Source organism: Misgurnus anguillicaudatus, chromosome 21 (assembly GCF_027580225.2).
Source record: "Misgurnus anguillicaudatus chromosome 21, ASM2758022v2, whole genome shotgun sequence".
NCBI lineage: Eukaryota > Metazoa > Chordata > Actinopteri > Cypriniformes > Cobitidae > Misgurnus > Misgurnus anguillicaudatus.
The window spans coordinates 29493426-29510389 of NC_073357.2; the positions used below are offsets into that span (position 1 = coordinate 29493426).

At 37.2% G+C, this 16964-nt stretch overlaps 2 protein-coding genes and 1 non-coding gene across 3 annotated transcripts; 2 read left to right on the forward strand and 1 right to left on the reverse strand.

Annotated features, from left to right (window-relative positions):
• Positions 1–84: 84 nt before the first annotated feature.
• Positions 85–11693, reverse strand: nucb2a (nucleobindin 2a). The gene is made up of 13 exons (XM_073858783.1): positions 11480–11693; positions 10848–10988; positions 10466–10573; positions 10253–10385; positions 9881–9984; positions 8303–8496; positions 8140–8225; positions 7992–8050; positions 7768–7860; positions 7598–7687; positions 1429–1599; positions 1294–1348; positions 85–820 (listed from the first exon to the last, which is right to left on the reverse strand). Exons 2-13 carry the CDS (start codon positions 10986–10988, stop codon positions 582–584), a joined length of 1473 nt encoding a protein of 490 aa, XP_073714884.1. The 5' UTR covers positions 11480–11693; the 3' UTR covers positions 85–581.
• Positions 11694–12698: 1005 nt separating this feature from the next.
• rps13 (ribosomal protein S13) lies at positions 12699–14511 on the forward strand. Its single transcript, XM_073858784.1, has 6 exons — positions 12699–12809; positions 13354–13402; positions 13497–13575; positions 13704–13871; positions 14073–14175; positions 14439–14511. Exons 1-6 carry the CDS (start codon positions 12787–12789, stop codon positions 14470–14472), a joined length of 456 nt encoding a protein of 151 aa, XP_073714885.1. The 5' UTR covers positions 12699–12786; the 3' UTR covers positions 14473–14511.
• Positions 14223–14351, forward strand: LOC129418211 (small nucleolar RNA SNORA19). Its single transcript, XR_008636035.2, has one exon. It is a non-coding gene; the product is annotated as a small nucleolar RNA SNORA19 (small nucleolar RNA).
• Positions 14512–16964: the final 2453 nt, after the last annotated feature.

Below are 16964 nucleotides of genomic sequence, written 5' to 3' on the forward strand. Positions count from 1 at the left end.
AACTCGCATACAGTACTTATGCCAAATTTATACTGGGTCACTTGAGTATACATGGTTTGTTACTTTGTTTATAAGAAAAAAAAATTTCTTCAAATAGATGTTTTTATTGACATCCATCTCAAACTTTACTCTTCCCAATGTAGGCAACAGTAAAAATTTAGGGTAGCCCAAATCAATCCTTTAAAATAAACGAAACCATACATTTCCAGTAAAATATTCTGACATCCCACAACTAGAACTTATGTGGCTCTGCATGTACCATAAAGTTCCTGAACAGTAAATGTGCAAAACAAAAGCACGCACACACATTCAATTCCATGTTGAAAATAATAATAAAATATTCACAACGAATGAAAAGATGCTTGCGATTACAAACAGAAATCTGCATTTACTACAATTGCATTGTGTATGAAACCAGCCACTTCCCTACTAAAACAGCAGCTGAAATGTGCGCACAGGTAATCATTGACTAGTACTGGGCAGGTGGTCCTGTTTGTTAAAGTCTCTGTTTGACTGGTGCCTGGTCAGGTCCTCCACATAATCACACGTAGCCGTTTAGCAGTAAAAGCCATATAACACTCCTACGGCACATTATTGTGGTTAAGGAGCACCTGTGGAGAATCTTGGGGTAGGTTGTTGTGGCCTGGAGGCATTGGCTGGTTGTTTTGGGGAATATTATGGTGTCCCTGTCCTAGATCCTGTTGATTCTGGAGTACAACGTGTTGTTCTGGGGGGATTTCTTGGTGTCCTGGGGGCAGAGGCTGATGTTCAGGTGGGATAGGAGGCTGGTCATGCATCTCAGGAACAGCATTTCCTTCCACTGGTTAGAGAGATTTAGGGTTAGTCATTGCATATATGAATGCATACTTAGGTTTTACTTTGGCATTCTTGGACATTTTAATTAAGCAAAAATTGTATCTGTATACACACTATTTTTTACACAGAAGTCCGCGCACAATGCATGTGACGCAGTTTTCGTCATCATGCACGTTTGCACTTCTGTCACATTTGGTGTAATTGTCCAGGAATGGTAAGTAATAGAAACAAACTTCAAATGGTCATTTGTAGCAGAGATGTGTGTGTTGCTTGTGTAAAAATATAATTAATCAAACTCAAACATTTTTTGAATGATTGAGTCAAAACCAAAAAGCATTAGGTTGTGCCCCGCTCTCCCTTACTACCTCTTTGGCAGTCTAAATGCTATTTATGATATTTGTGGAATTAGACCGGTAACATTTAGGACCCAGTGTAACAAAACATGTTATATAAATAAAAAATGAAAGCATTACTTACAATGCATCTCAGGCTGTTCGTTCTGTGTTTTTAATCGTTCCATATGTTCCACGGCCTGATAGTAAAGACAACACGTGTGAATGAGAAACTATTGTGTTAAATCACGTTATTATTTATAGGAATCAGTTCAGATACCTGCTGCAGTTCTATCTTTTGGGCATTAAGCTGGTCCTGTTGTCTCTCCAGCTCCTCTTTCTGTTTCTGAAGGTCAGCTGCTTTCTGGTTTAAGTCTTGCTCTTGTCTCACCAGCTGCTCTTCAAACTCTCTCATTTCATCCTCGGTATATGCCTGGTTCTGCTCTAGAGTCTGAGGTCATCATAAGATAATTCACATCAAATCAATTCCCCAGGCTTTATATTTGACAAATACTTTAATTTTACATTTTTATCTCTAGAATAATGGTCATATCGGTGGAAAAACTTAATACAGGTGCATCTCTATTCCTATACAGCGGGGAAAATAAGTATTTGACACATCAGCATTTTTATCAGCAAGGGGATTTCCAAGTGGGCCACCGACACAAAACCTCCACCAGATGCAGCCATCAAGCCAAATATTGAATTCATTCAAAGAAATTAGAACATTTAAGTATACAAGTTGAGTCATAATAAATAAAGTGAAATGACACAGGGAATAAGTATTGAACACACTTTATTTAAAGTTCCCGTTCTGTCTGTGATTTTGAAGCTTTGATTGTGTTTATAGTGGGCAATATAACATGTGTTCATGTTTCATGTGTAAAAAAACGCTGTATTTTTCACACAATTTACTTATCTGTATAGCGCTGTTTTCACTGTCCTCAAAACAGGCTGATGTCTTCCTTGTTAGGTGAAGTCCCTCCTTCAGAAATACATATCGAGTTCTGATTTGTTTAGTGTGCTGTGATTCGATAGCAGCTTAGCTTAGCAGAGCCATTTGAGCCAAAGCTGGTGACTGACGTATTCCTGTGGGCGGAGTTTAGTCAACGAACTGTTTTACTGACGTCATTAAAGCAGGAAATAGAGGGCTGTAATCCAAACCGGCCGTTCGTTGTAGGCTTTTAAAGAGGAATTCTATCGAAGAAAACATATCGCCTGGCAGTGAACTTTGCGCTTTATCATTATACAGGTATTATTTATGCTATTATAGCAACATTACACACTAACTAGGGTTTAAAAAATGGTATCAGGAAGAACGTGACCTTTAATGATTACAGCTTCAAGACGCCTCTTTTATGGAGAGACCTGTCGTCTGGTTTGCTCAGGAGTGATTCTGGTCCATTCTTTTACATAAATGGTCTTTAAATCTTAAAGGTTCCTTGGGCCTCTTTTATGAACTTTGAACTTCAGTTCTCTCACTGGACCATTCAAGCAACTTGATTTTCTTTCTTTGAAACCACTTCATTGTTTCCTTGGCCTTGTGTTTGGGATCACTGTCTTGCTGAAAAGTCTACCCTCTTTTCATTTTCAGCTTTCTGGTAGCTGGCAGCAGATTTTTATCCAGAATGTCCCAGTACATTTCTCCATTCATCCTGCCTTCAATAATATGAAGTCAGCCAGTGCCCCCAAACTTAACTGTTGATATGGTGTTCTTGGGTGGTGGGCAGTGGCATTTCTTCTCGAATGACTGCCAAAAAGTTCAATTTTGCTTTCATCTGACCATACTATAGTCTCCCAATAATCCACAGGCTTCTCCAAATGCTCTTTCGCAAACTTTAAACGAGCCTCAACATGCTTTTTGTTCAGCAATGGAGTCTTGCGTGGTGAGCGTGCATGGATGCCATGGCAGTTCAGTGCATTGCTTATAGTTTTCTTTGAAACAACAGTACCTGCTGATGCAAGGTCTTCCTGAAGTTCTGCCTGAGTGGTTCTTGGCTCTTGGAGAACTCTCCTGATTAGGGGTCAAGCCCAGAATGGGCGAGACCCCTATTGGGATTGTTAGTTTTCTTATTATTATTATTATTATCTATTATTCTTCTTCTTCCGCCATTGCGTCTATTGCAGCCCATAGAACCGTACGTAGGAAAGTTATGAAATTTGGCACACTCATAGAGGACATTCCAAATAGTCACCACACCAAATTTGGAGTGTCTATGTCAAACCCAATAGCGCCACCAACAGTCCAAATTTTCACTTACATTTTTGGTTATAACTGCTGACCCGTACGTTCTTGTTTCTTCTGATTCCTTGGCTCATGCCGATTCGATTGCACCATATGACGTCATTTCCGTTATGCAAATTATTTCGATATTTTGAATTGTTTGTAAAACCTACTTTTTCGAACTCGTCCTAGAGCTTTTGTCCAATATGCTTAAAGAATGTGTGTGTAGGATCTATAGACACTCGTGGCAAAAAGTTATGGAATTCGTGTTGATTCACCAATCCGTTACCGTATAACGCGTCAATGAATTTTACGTAGAGCGCGAAAAAACGGATTTGAGGCTGTATCTTCACCAAAGTTAAGCGTATTCATACGAAACTTGGTAGTTTTGATGGCAGTCACGACCTGAGGGTCCATGCCCAGTTTCGTCACAGCGCCACCTAGTGTTCACGAGATTTGAAAAATGGCTATTTTTGCTTATAAATACTGCAAACTTGAGTCTAAAATTATAAAAGTGCTATTGTTAGATACCTTGAGGCATGCCGAGTCAAACGATAACAAAAGGTTTTCGGTCGGCCATTTTGGGGGTCGGCCATTTTGAATTTTAACTTTTTTTGTAGGAAAGTTATGAAATTTGGCACACTCAAAGAGGACATTCCAAATAGTCCCCACACCAAATTTGGAGTGTCTATGTCAAACCCGATAGCGCCACCAACAGTCCAAATTTTCACTTACATTTTTGGTTATAACTGCTGACCCGTACATCATAGAAACGCAATTCTTGTTTCTTCTGATTCCTTGGCTCATGCCAATTCGATTGCACCATATGACATAATTTCCGTCATGCTAATTATTTTGATATTTTGAATTGTTTGTAAAACCTACTTTTTCGAACTCGTCCTAGAGCTTTTGTCCAATTTGCGTAAAGAATGGGTGTGTAGCATCTAGAGACACTCATGGCAAAAAGTTATGGAATTCGTGTCGATTCGCCAATCCGTTTCCGTACACCGCTTCAACGAATTTTACGCAGAGTGGGAACAAACGGATTTGAGGCTGTATCTTTGCCAAAGTTAAACATATTCACACGAGATTTGGTAGTTTTGATGGCAGTCATGACCTGAGGGTGCGTGCACATTTTCGGTACAGCGCCACCTAGTTTGAGCATGTTGATGAGCATGCCGCAATGGATTTGCGGCTATATCTTCGTAAAAGTTTTGCACATTGGCAGTGGTTCAGTGGTTCAGGGGTTAGTGGTGGTTGTCTACAAATTGGAAGGTTGGTGGTTCAAACCCCAGCTCCACCTGACCAAGTGTCAAGATGTCCATGAGTTATATGTCATAACAGTCATTGAAAAGTGATTTTTTTTTGCTTATAACTACTGCAAAATTGAGTCTAAATTCATGAAAGTGCTATTGTTAGATTCCTTGAGGCATGCCGAGTCAAATGATATCAAAATGTTTTCTGTCTGCCATTTTCAATAACAAAGCATACCAACTTTTTCAAAACTACTCCTACAGCGTTTGTTTGATTGGCTTGGATTTGGTACACACAATATAGACTCTAGACAAAAAGTTTTTGTCAGTTGTTGTATAGCACATCAACAAATATAATGGCGAGCACAAAAATGGATTTGAGGCTATATCTTCGCAAAGGTTTTGCACATTGATGTGTGTATTGGCAGTGGTTCAGTGGTTAGTGTAGGTTGTCCACAAATCGGAAGGTTGGTGGTTCAAACCCCAGCTCCACCTGACCAAGTGATGAGGTGTCCATGAGTGAGACATCTAAGCCCAAATGCTCCCGATGAGCTGGATGGCTCTTGTGTGGCTGAAACTGTATAAATAGGTGAATGTTTCACAACTTGTAAATGTCATGAAGTGAGGGTGTATGGAATGTTTTGTTACATTACAGCACCACCTAGTTCATCAGTGACATTTTTTGAAAGCCCTTGTAAACTTTTCAGTGCCCCTACTGGTTAAAAGTTTTGAGGCTTTATCTCCAGATCACTTTATCGTATGTACACCAAATTTGGATTTGTCATCACAATCATGACCTGAGGCACCATATTGTTTCGGTGCAGTGCCCCCAGTGGTCAAGTCATTTGAGGTTATATTTCAACATTGCATAATCATATGTATATCAAATTTTGTGGGTGTCATCACAATCATGACCTGATGCACCATCTATTGTATCGGTGCAGTGCCTCCTAGCGGTCAAGTCATTTGAGGCTATATCTCAACATTGCTTAATCGTATGTATATCAAATTTGGTGGATGTCATCACAATCATGACCCGAGGAACCATCTATTGTTTCGATGCAGTGCCCCCTAGTGGTCAAGTCATTTGAGGCTATATCTCCACATTGCTTAATCGTATGTACACCAAATTTGGTGGGTGTCTTCACAATCTTGACCTGAGGCACCATCTATTGTTTTAGTGCAGTGCCCCCTAGTGGTCAAGTCATTTGAGGCTATATCTCAACATTGCTTAATCATATGTATATTAAATTTGGTGGGTGTCATCACAAACATGACCTGAGGCAAAACCCATTGTTTCTACACAGCACTCAAGATTTGAAAAATTGCTATATTTGCCTTAATCTACTGAAAACTTCTTAAATCTTAAATCATGACGGTCATCAACCAATACTTCATTCTGTGCCCTTTTCGGCTTGACCCCGGCATCGCTGCTTGCAGCTATATTTATTCTTTGGACTCCTCAGACAGGGATCTTTCGTGAAGCACCTGATTGTGGCCGGTTTATGGTGAAGTGATACTCTTTCCATTTCCGGATAATGGCCCACATAGTGTTAACAGGAATTCAGCAAAAATGCTTTTCAACGATAAAATTACGAAGATCTTGAGGGAGTTCTTTGCTTTTACCCATCATGAAGTCTTTCCTGTGTGCCTCCTGGGTATTAAGAAGCCTTTATATGCTATCAATTAGGGTTTCTCTCTCAATACTGACAGATTTCAGGTGATCTCCTGGCTTTCTATGCCATTTTGCACTTTGTTCTCTTCATGTGTTCAATACTTATTCCCTGTGTCATTTCACTTTATTTATTATGACTCAACTTGTATACTTAAATGTTTTGATTTCTTCGTATGATTTCAATATTTGGCTTGATGGCTACATCTGGTGGAAATTTTGTGTCAATAGCCCACTTTAAAATCCCCTTACTGATAAAAATGCTGATGTGTTAAAGGAACATTCCATTCTCTCAAAAGAAAAATCCAGATAATTTACTCACCACCATGTCACCCAAAATGTTGATGTCTTTCTTTGTTCAGTCGAGAAGAAATTATGTTTTTTGAGGAAAACATTGCAGGATTTTTTTAATTTTAATGGACTTTAATAGAGCCCAACACTTAACACTTAACTCAACACATAACAGTTTTTTTCAACGGAGTTTCAAAGGACCTTAAACAATCCCAAAAGAGGCATAATGGTCCCATCCAGCAAAACGACTGTCATTTTTGACAATAAAAATAACAAATATACACTTTTAAAGCACAACTTCTCGTCTAGATCCGGTCCAGCGCGACCTAACGTAAATGCGTAATGACGTAGAGAGGTCACGTGTTACATATATAAAACGCACATTTGCGGACCATTGTAAACAATAAACTGACACAAAGACATTAATTAGTATCAGTTGACATACAACAACGTCGGAACGGTCCTCTTTCTCAACACTGAGGCGGAGTTTCGCGTTCGTCCTCTGTGACCTCTTGACGTATTGCGTGGGGTCACGCTGGCGCATCACGACCGGATCTAAACTGTTAAGTGTTGAGTTAAGTATGAATTGTTGGTGTCTATTAAAGTCCATTAAAATAAGAAAAATCCTGCAATGTTTTCCTCAAAAAACATAATTTCTTCTCGACTGAACAAAGAAAGACATCAACATTTTGGATGACATGGTGGTGAGTAAATTATCTGGATTTTTCTTTTAAGAAAATGGAATATTCCTTTAAATACTAATTTTCCTCGCTGTATATATTTGTTTCTCTTATTTCAGGATATTTTTCATATGCACAATTTGTCTGAAGCTGACCTGCAGAAAAACATCTAACTGCCTGTAAACATTTGCATATGAGACAAATAAAGGACTTGGTATACTTTGCATATCTATATATGGCAACCACCCTACATTTATGGCTGTGTATGACAAGAAAACACTGAGCAATGACCTAAATACATATTTCCTAAGACCTGTCACCATACTCACTTCCCAGCTGTCTGGTTCAAGAAACTCTTTCTTCTTTGTGGCAACCAGAAACTCATCTAAGGACACCAATCTGTCTTTGTTGGAGTCAACCTGTGAAGGATAGATGTTACAGATTGAGGAGTTCATAAGTTCATAAGGTTATTAAAAGTCAGAATGGTCTGCTATTTAACCTCGTTCATGACGTGTTCTCTCATTCGCAGCCTTTCTTCCTCCATCTCCACCATGTCATCCTCTTCATTAGTTGGATCATAGATTTTCTCAAGCTTAAAAAGCAGAATCACTATATTATGTGATATAACAGCAGAGCAATTTGTAACTAAAATCTTTAATTTATACAATATAACTACAAAAACTATTTTAAATAGATTTTCTTTTATATCTTTAAGCTCAGTACCTCCTTAGTGAATAGGGCTTCCAACTCTTGTTCATCAAAGAAGCCATCTCCGTTAGTGTCTGCACACAAAGTGAAAACAATTTAACATTTAATTTCTTATCTTGTGGCTAAGCTGAATGGAAAGCATTATTTTTAGAAAATCTTTTACCGTGCAGGTTAAAGAAGGTTTTGGGGTCGAAATCTTCAGGGTCAAGGCCATCAGCCTCCTCCCACACTTCTTTTAGTTGATCCTTGCTCCCCTACAGATGGAAACATAAAGAGAAGCATGAGCATATCCTTAGTGAAACCACAAAAGAAGAGAAGGTGCACGCAGACTCCCCGGATGGTTGACTTTGGGGTGATCAGCGTGTTTCTTCTTCATCTCCTCATAATGCTCCTCCTCTTTCTTCCTGCCCTCCTCATCCAGCGTCTTTAGGTGCTCCAGCCTCTCGTGCTCTTTCATCATCTCGTACCTCTTAAACTCTTCATGCCGTTCCTTGTCGTAGTTCTCCAGATCTTTTGTAGCCTTTGTTGTGGGATTATAAAAAATGTGTATGACTATTAGTTCTTTTAAGATGTGTTGTGCTCTTTTACTGCCTTTCTTTCCTGGCCTGTTCCTTGGGAAACTGATGAATTTTCATCTGCGTAATGGACTAAATGGCCATAAAATGTTGTCAGGGTACCATTACTTTTTGTTCACCAACCATTAATGGTTTTAATAATTTTCATTATGTGTTTCTTTAAGTGTGTGACTTATGCAGATATGCAGCAGACTTTCTGGTCAAATGTCTAAGACATTATAAACAGTAAAATCACTTGGCATTGTGCAAAAAGAACATGACTAGGATGTTGTTTGTTAGTGTGTTGACCTCAAAATAAAAACAGAAAGTCTCACTGTGTCTTTATAATATTAAAAAATACTCCTTACATGATACATAAAGTGCATATTGAAGATTGCACAAATCCTTGAGACTGTGTTTGTGAGACATCATTTAAAAACATTAAATTGGAACAGCACAATATTAAATAATATGTACTAAGATATGTTTTATTTTGGGAATCAAACTATATATCCTTACAACAAAATGTCCAACGTTTTCATAGTAAAACAAAGTTTAAGCAAAGATTTTTCCAGAATGTTCGGGTATAGTGTAGCATTAAAGGGGACATATCTTGTAAATCTGACTATTTCCATGTTTAAGTGCTATAATTGGGTCCCCAGTGCTTCTATCAACCTAGAAAATGTGAAAAAGATCAACCCAGTAACTTAGTTTTGGTAAACCATTCTCTGCAAGCATGTGAAAAAATAGGTCATTATAATTTGGCTCCCCTTATGATGTCAGAAAGGGGATAATGCCACCCCTGACTCTGCACTATCCAACCACTGCACTGCCTTTTAGTGCAGAGATCAATTCATTTGCATTTAAAGGGACACACCCAAAAATGGGACATTTTTTCTCACACCTACAAAGTGGCAATTTTAACATGCTATAATAAATTATCTATATGATATTTTGAGCTAGATCTTCACATACGTACTATGGGGACACCAAATATTTATTTGAAATCTTGCGCATTGCGACAAAATGCAATGCATCTCCTGGACTACATACTACATTCTCCTGTACGCACATGCGTCCTACACATACAAAGTAAGCAAGTTTTCAAAAATCTGGCGGTGCCAAAATTGCGTTACTTGCACTGTACGCAAACTCTTGCGCACACGTAAAAATGGACCATACTTTAGGTTTTTTTTTTACAGTAATTACTGGAATATCCAAACCTGTTAATAAGAAGGGCTTGTCCACAACTTCAGGATTACGAGCACCAAAATCCAACAATGTAAGCATATGAAAATCGACAACCACAGAACCAAATGAAACCTGAAGAGGAACAGCATCATGGCATACCGATTTGATGAGCCTGTCCAGATCCTCAACCTCAAAGGTATGGGGGTTCATGTGGTTTAGATATTCAAACTGTTTAAGTAAGGCCTGGTGATCCACAGCAATATCTGATGGGAAAAAGATCTGCTTTTACAAAACGCTCAGGAGCCTTTATAATTTATTCATCAAATCATGAGTTGTTTCTTGTTTTGTCTCTTTTGTTTATGTTTGTTAATTAACATGTTATGCATGTGTCAATAATTCAAGCATGTCATTTTTGTTTATTTTAACCATCACCAAAAAAACAGATAGACATTAAAAAATCTATCAGCGTTTTGTAACACCCAAAATATACAGTATCTTGCAATCAAAGTTTTTTTTTACAGATGTTCTCACCATTTCCTCCTTCAATGTCCTGCTTGGCTTTGATCAACGTTCTCAGACGGCTGACCTCTTGCCTCTTTAGCTCATCCAGCTTGGTTCTGACATGGTGGCTCACAAAGTCAAGCTCTTTAGCCAACTTTCCTTGCTGAAATCAGTAAAAATCAACAGATTAGCTCTCCGTGACCTTTGTTTTTTATAATGCCCATATGCCAAGCTGTTTCTTACCTTTATATCTTCCATGTCTGTGTTATGGAGCTTTTCTCTGAAATGTTGATCTTTCTCAAGGAAATCAATGACCTCCCTCAGATAGCGGTCATAATGCAGTCCAGTGTCCTAGACAAAAATTGTAATGGTTAATTCTTTACTGATATGCCAAAAGCATATCTGGGTGTTAATTTTCCGAAACTTATAGCATTTGTGCATTTGACAAATCCTGTTATCCAAAGCGACATACAGTGCTATACATTTTTTATGTCTATGTGTTTTTCCTGATAATCAAACACATGAACTTTGAACTAACGTTACTAATACAATCCTCTACCAACTAAACCATAGCTATAAGACTGGTATGCTGCCAGGGCTTGTGTAATTGACTCAGATAGCTTACCGCGCTCTGGGGTGGCTCCTTGATGGTTTCTTCTGGAATATTTATTTTAGTTTTATCTATACTTATTGGCACTGCATTGGCATAGAAAATCAAACTGGCCAACACAAGGCAGCTGGTGAGGAGCCCCTTTATAAAGGCCATCTGGAAAAAACACGAGATGAAAATAAGTATTAGCCATTAATACACACTGTCGGTGACTCAAACCTACATATCCATAACCTAGAGAGCAATCTGGGCATCGGTGTATATCAAACGAATTTAGATTTAAATCGACCATATGGAATAATGCTGTTTAGGTAGAAAGCTTACTAAGATTAAAGACACAACATTTCACTGTTGTTGCACTCTACAAATCCGTTACTACTATGGAAACAACATTAATAGAGAAAATATAAAAAAATAAAAAGACACAAAATATACACGGTTATGTTGGCAAGTTATATTATATTACAGTAACGTTACTGTCGCTGACAGGGTGCTGAACCTTACACCGGCTAATTTCATTAGCTTTCCACCTAGCATCGAAACTGGCTGTTGGGATTTTATTTGGTCAGAAGTTGATTTAATGATGTTTTATGTGCGCTGGGGTAACTTGCCCGGTGCGATATTCACAATTTAGTCATGTTACTTACGGTGGTATATCGGTTTCAGCGAGCTATCTCTGGTGTTTTCGGGTTCCTTTCATTACCGCTGTCTTCCTGACTGTCCGTTATGTTGGACTGATGATGAGGACTTTGCGCAAGCAGGCTGAAAGCGGCTAGCGAGCTAACAGACTAGACCCGACCACAGGAGACAGAGAGCGGGTCCACGTATATCAGACACAGCGCTTGGTTTTCAGTGCAGCCAGGGATTGTAACTGTTGCTAATGTAATATGAGACGACAGGGGGCGCTTGGGGGCCCAGAAAGCCGAGACCCTTATGAGTCGCTTTAAAATCTCCACTCAGTTTTTATATTATTTAAAACATATAGTATAGAAAGGCTACGATCTTTTAAATGTATTAATTATATTGTTTAACGCGTGCAATACAAATATAATTCTGCACAGAGGCTTTCTATGATATTTTGTACAAAACGATTAACGCAAATGACTACGATTGGACAGGCTTCACAAGCGCAGCAAAACGTAACAGGGATTACGTGACAACGCCGTTTACGTGTTGCTGTGGCAGTGGTCAAGAAAGTCATGTAAAATGGCACAGCGAAATTTTTATAACAATTAAGTGAATATAATCTGATGAGTTAAATGAATAGCACAATTATTTTACTTAAAATATTTTATGGATAATTGTTATTTCAATAGTCCTGCCACTAAGCCCCGCCCATTTCATAACATGCTTAAGCATTTTGCCATCCTATCAGTTTTTTTATATTTCTGTAGATTTGAGACGGTCGAGCCTTTCAGAACGCCACCTGGTGGTAGTTTTAAAAAGACAGTGTAGTTCGTTCTCCTTTCTTTTTTTCTTACTTACTTATTACTTACTTACTTACTTACTTACTTACTTACTTACTTACTTACTTACTTACTTTATTTATTTGGGTGACAGCAAGCAAACAAAATGAATAACTAATTTTATTACATCATATTAATTTTTTTAGTATTTGTGTGTGTGTTCAATTAAAATGTAGACAAAATAAATTATTACTATTTTTAGGTTTTTTTTCTTTTTTGTCATTCACATATAATTAATAAACAAGACAATAACCACTTACATATCACAATACAAAACAAATAAATATTACGTTTCAACAGACATACAAGAAAATATTATTTCAAACGCAGAACTACTACTTACATACACAAAACATTTTGTAAGGATAAAATGAATACATGGATTTTTCAGGCCGGAAGTTATCTTTTACATCACTTCCGCCTTCAAACTTCACTTCCTCTCGGCCTCGGCTCGGTCTTTCTCTTTCCTCGCTCTCAAAACCGCCATCATGGGTCGTATGCACGCTCCTGGGTATGTGTTTATTTTACGATAAATAACACCTTCTGTGGACCTCACTGACGACCCAAAATGGTGATAAATCTTTAGGATCGAAAATATGCTTTGTTTAATGTAGGAAATGTTTATAAAGAACCCACATCTATATCCACGTTCTCTTCCTCTGTATAACGTGATGGCACCACATGTTGTGAGACGGGCTGCAGGCTCGACAGATGCCCGTGTTAAAAAACTGCTCTCGACTACACAATCCGTCATTTATATTAATTGTTTGTTTGTATATATGCCACGAAATGTTCGCCTAGGCGATATTAGTTTTTATAACGTACGTTCGATATCAGATGTGCCAAGCGGCGAGTTGTTAACTTGTCACTGAACAGTTCTTAACATAAAACGAGTTTTAGGGTGTGTAATGGACATTAAGTTATCTTACATGTTAATTTTGTGCATATTTGATGTTTGTTTTGTACTTTTTAATTACCCGATGTAAGGTAACAATTACTAGTATACTTTGGGATTATTGAATTATATTTTTAATGTTGTATTATTTTTTTTCCAGCAAGGGCTTGTCCCAGTCGGCACTGCCCTATAGACGAAGTGTCCCCACAGTAAGTTTTATCTGAACAGTGATGTTGAATATTGTCAGAACTGCAAACATTGTCGAAATGATGTTAGACAGTAACCATGATTTTTGTCTTTTAGTGGCTCAAACTGACATCAGATGATGTTAAAGAGCAAATCTTTAAACTGGCAAAGAAGGGTCTGACCCCCTCACAGATTGGTAAGTCTACATTTACGACCAGATGTGCATAAAACTTGTATCGAAAGGAATCAGTCAACACGTATGCATATGTCAACAGTTTTGCTAGTTATTGTTCTAGATCTAATATCTTTTGCTCTTACCTCTAGGTGTGATCCTCAGGGATTCCCATGGTGTTGCCCAGGTGCGTTTTGTCACTGGCAACAAAATCCTTAGGATCCTGAAGTCCAAGGGCTTGGCCCCTGATCTGCCTGAGGATCTCTACCACCTCATCAAGAAGGCTGTTGCTGTGAGGAAGCACTTGGAAAGGAACCGAAAGGATAAACTAACAGTAACATAAAATGTTTTGTTTTTACTGTGTAGCAACGTTAATTTTAAGCTCATTTCATCTGGTTTGTTGCATTAGAAAAGATTCTCCATTCCCACTTGCAAATCACCTTTTTTACATTTTGGTGATGTTATGTAGTCAACATGGTACATTTAAAGTTTAACCTTATGCTTGCTGCATGTATTTTTGCAGGATAAGGATGCCAAGTTCCGCCTGATTCTGGTTGAGAGCAGAATCCACAGGCTTGCCCGCTACTACAAGACCAAGAGAGTACTTGCACCCAACTGGAAGTAGTAAGTGTTGTTTTTTTATATTACTGTTTGTAACATTTACATCTACAGAGCACATTTCATTGTCCCATTCTTTTATTGTGAGAACTGAGATATTTCTTATGTGCTAGATAAACCCTGGAGGTAAATTAGCAGTTTGGCTATATTGTGCCACAACTGCCAGTCCCCTTCATACATGAATATTATTTAAATGTCAAATGCATTTCTTCTTTTTTTTACAGAATGCAGAATAATAGTTTAATTGATTCATTGTTTTTCATTTACAGCGAGTCCTCCACAGCTTCTGCACTGGTGGCATAAAAATGCAGTTTTCGGACAAATAAAACTATTTGGATCAAGTCTTGCATTTGTGGTTTTGCTGTTCACGTTTTCTGTACACCAGTGTTGTGGTCAACTGAATTACAGATTGCTTAAAGAACCCATAAAATTGCTTGATGAGTTCCTTTATCACAACCATGAACATGCTTTGCTATTGCTTATCAATGTAGGTGGTATTATAGAAAAAAGAGGTTTGTAATTCTAGAGAGGTAAAATGAGTACAATACGAGTTACCAGTATTTTTCTTGTAAGAGCTTATCAATTGTAAGTGCACATGTCTGCTAAAAGCTCATTGATCATATATTTAATCAATATATATGAATGAGCCACATGAATAGTAGCTCCTTTTGGCCAAATACACAAAAAGAAATGATTTTGACTTAATTAAATTTAATATAATTTGCTCATTTAATGCATTCCAAAATCAGTTTTGGTTTTAATGAAAAATATTAAGTTGTTTCTAGGCATTATCACATGTTTTAAATCATATGTGAACTTGATTAATTTGGGCTGGGACTACATGAATATTTTTGTGTTAAAGCAGTATGGCTAAAACTGGCGGGGATTTCAAGTTCTCGGCATTATTTGTGTGAGGCTGAATAATAAGAGTAAATATATAAAGGGAGTTAATTATGCTTAGTATTTTGTTATATTGGGATAGTTTCCCGGACAGGGATTAGCTTAAGCCAGGACTAGGCCTTAGTTTAATTGGAAGATATAACTACACCAGTCAACATTTGAAGTGGATCATAAAAGTTCATCAAAGTTGTCCTAAAACAAGAATGGGTATTGTTTTAAAATTAAGGCACGTTTTTGAAAAGTTTTGATCCAGTTCAAATGTTGAATAGTATAGTTTAAACAAACATGCCTTACTAAAAACATCACTTGTGTGCATTTTTAGGCAAAACAAAGAGCACTGATGTATTTTAAGATATGTCAGTGCAAGTTGTTTTTTTAGTTTGGACAGCTCTTACATTTATTTTAGTCTACTAGTCTAATCCCCGTCCAGGAAATCACCCAATTAAGTATTTAAAAATGTTGGGGTTTTTATGGGTTAACAGTAGAGTATTTGATTAGGTTGAGAACCCTCTCATTGATGTATTATATCAGTTAATTTGATCTGAAAGCATTACAGTTAAATGCCTTGATTTAAAGGCATTTATTGGAAATGTTTATGCCATTATCAGCTTTTGTTTTATTAAGTCTATATATTTCTAGTACATTAGACAAACATTAGGTAATAGTAGCATTGCTCATTTTTACTCATCTACTGCATTTAATTGTACTAAGGTAACTTAAAAACAATCATGTTCAACTTTATATAGATCATTTTAGATTATTTATTTAGATAATTTAAGTAAATAACATAAGTATGAATTGTCTATACTAACTTTCAGTAATATTGTGGATTTATTGTTGACCAAAAATGTAAGCACTGTTATTTCTAAAAGAAAGTGAGTTCTTGAACTGTTTCAACAAACTATTTAATCTCTTTTATCATTTAATTAGTGAAGAATTTCATTACAGCACGAGGTTGTTCTTGTAGTCATTACTCCCTGTATTTTTATATTACAGGCTGAACCTTAGTATTGTAGTCCTTATTTTCCACTAGAGGTCAGTGTTGACTAGCCATTTGAAGTTTGAGCTATGAAAGAAAAATGCAAACTTGAATCATTCTGATGATTAATGTGAGGACAGAAATAAATAGGGATGTTTACGTTAAAACTTAAAATGCTTTCCTGGTTCAAAGATAAATTTAAGCTGGATGGTTTCACTTAGCCTTTCATGACACCAAAGCTTTTCTCTAATTAGAAAACCTGACGTATATCTATGTTTAATTAACACAATTTTTATACAAAAGCCATTGCTGTCATTTTAAAATGCTAATGGAGCAGACCTTTCTCTGTAAAGGTCTGAAAAGCCATAATGCTCAATTAAAAGCAGTATCAGTCGCCATAATTAGGTTTCTGTTTATGAAAAGACATTAAAAGTTCACTAAGATCACATCACTGAAATGAGGTAGTATTTACATTTAAAATAAATAACCTCCAACGGGTAATAAAGTAAGGCTTTTAAGCAACACTTACAAACTGCTCTTATTTAATAGTTGTGTGCTATTAAGGGTGCACTTAAATTCAGGACTGGAAATGGCAGAAATTCACTAGACGGAATCTTTTAGATCACTTCTTAGAAAGATTTCAAATAAAATAACAGTTGTGTATGTTTTCTTGAGTATTTAAGTCACACAAAATGTTAACAATTTAACAATAAATTTGTCCTCAGGTTCAGTGGCGGCCGGTGACTTATTTTTTCGAGGGCGCTCAATGCGAAGTTCGTATATAGCCCGTCATGTTTGTGGTTTGTAATTTTAAAATATGTGTTCTGCGCATCGAGTGAACCTATGTGTCTTGTCAAAATAAGTGCCTGCTGCAGATGCTTCAAAAGTTTTTATGATAAAAGAGACGCTCACGTTT

Excerpts from the sequence above, each read along its gene's own strand:
- nucb2a (XM_073858783.1), bottom strand. The coding sequence starts at position 10,988 with ATGGCCTTTATAAAGGGGCTCCTCACCAGCTGCCTTGTGTTGGCCAGT. Across the intron at positions 8,226-8,302 it reads GTCAACCATCCGGGGAGTCT|CAAGGATCAACTAAAAGAAG; the intron begins GCGTGCACCTTC and ends TCTGTAGGGGAG. Across the intron at positions 1,600-7,597 it reads TTGAACCAGACAGCTGGGAA|ACTCTAGAGCAGAACCAGGC; the intron begins GTGAGTATGGTG and ends TGATGACCTCAG.
- rps13 (XM_073858784.1), top strand. The coding sequence starts at position 12,787 with ATGGGTCGTATGCACGCTCCTGG. Across the intron at positions 13,403-13,496 it reads ATAGACGAAGTGTCCCCACA|TGGCTCAAACTGACATCAGA; the intron begins GTAAGTTTTATC and ends TTTGTCTTTTAG. Across the intron at positions 13,576-13,703 it reads TCTGACCCCCTCACAGATTG|GTGTGATCCTCAGGGATTCC; the intron begins GTAAGTCTACAT and ends TCTTACCTCTAG.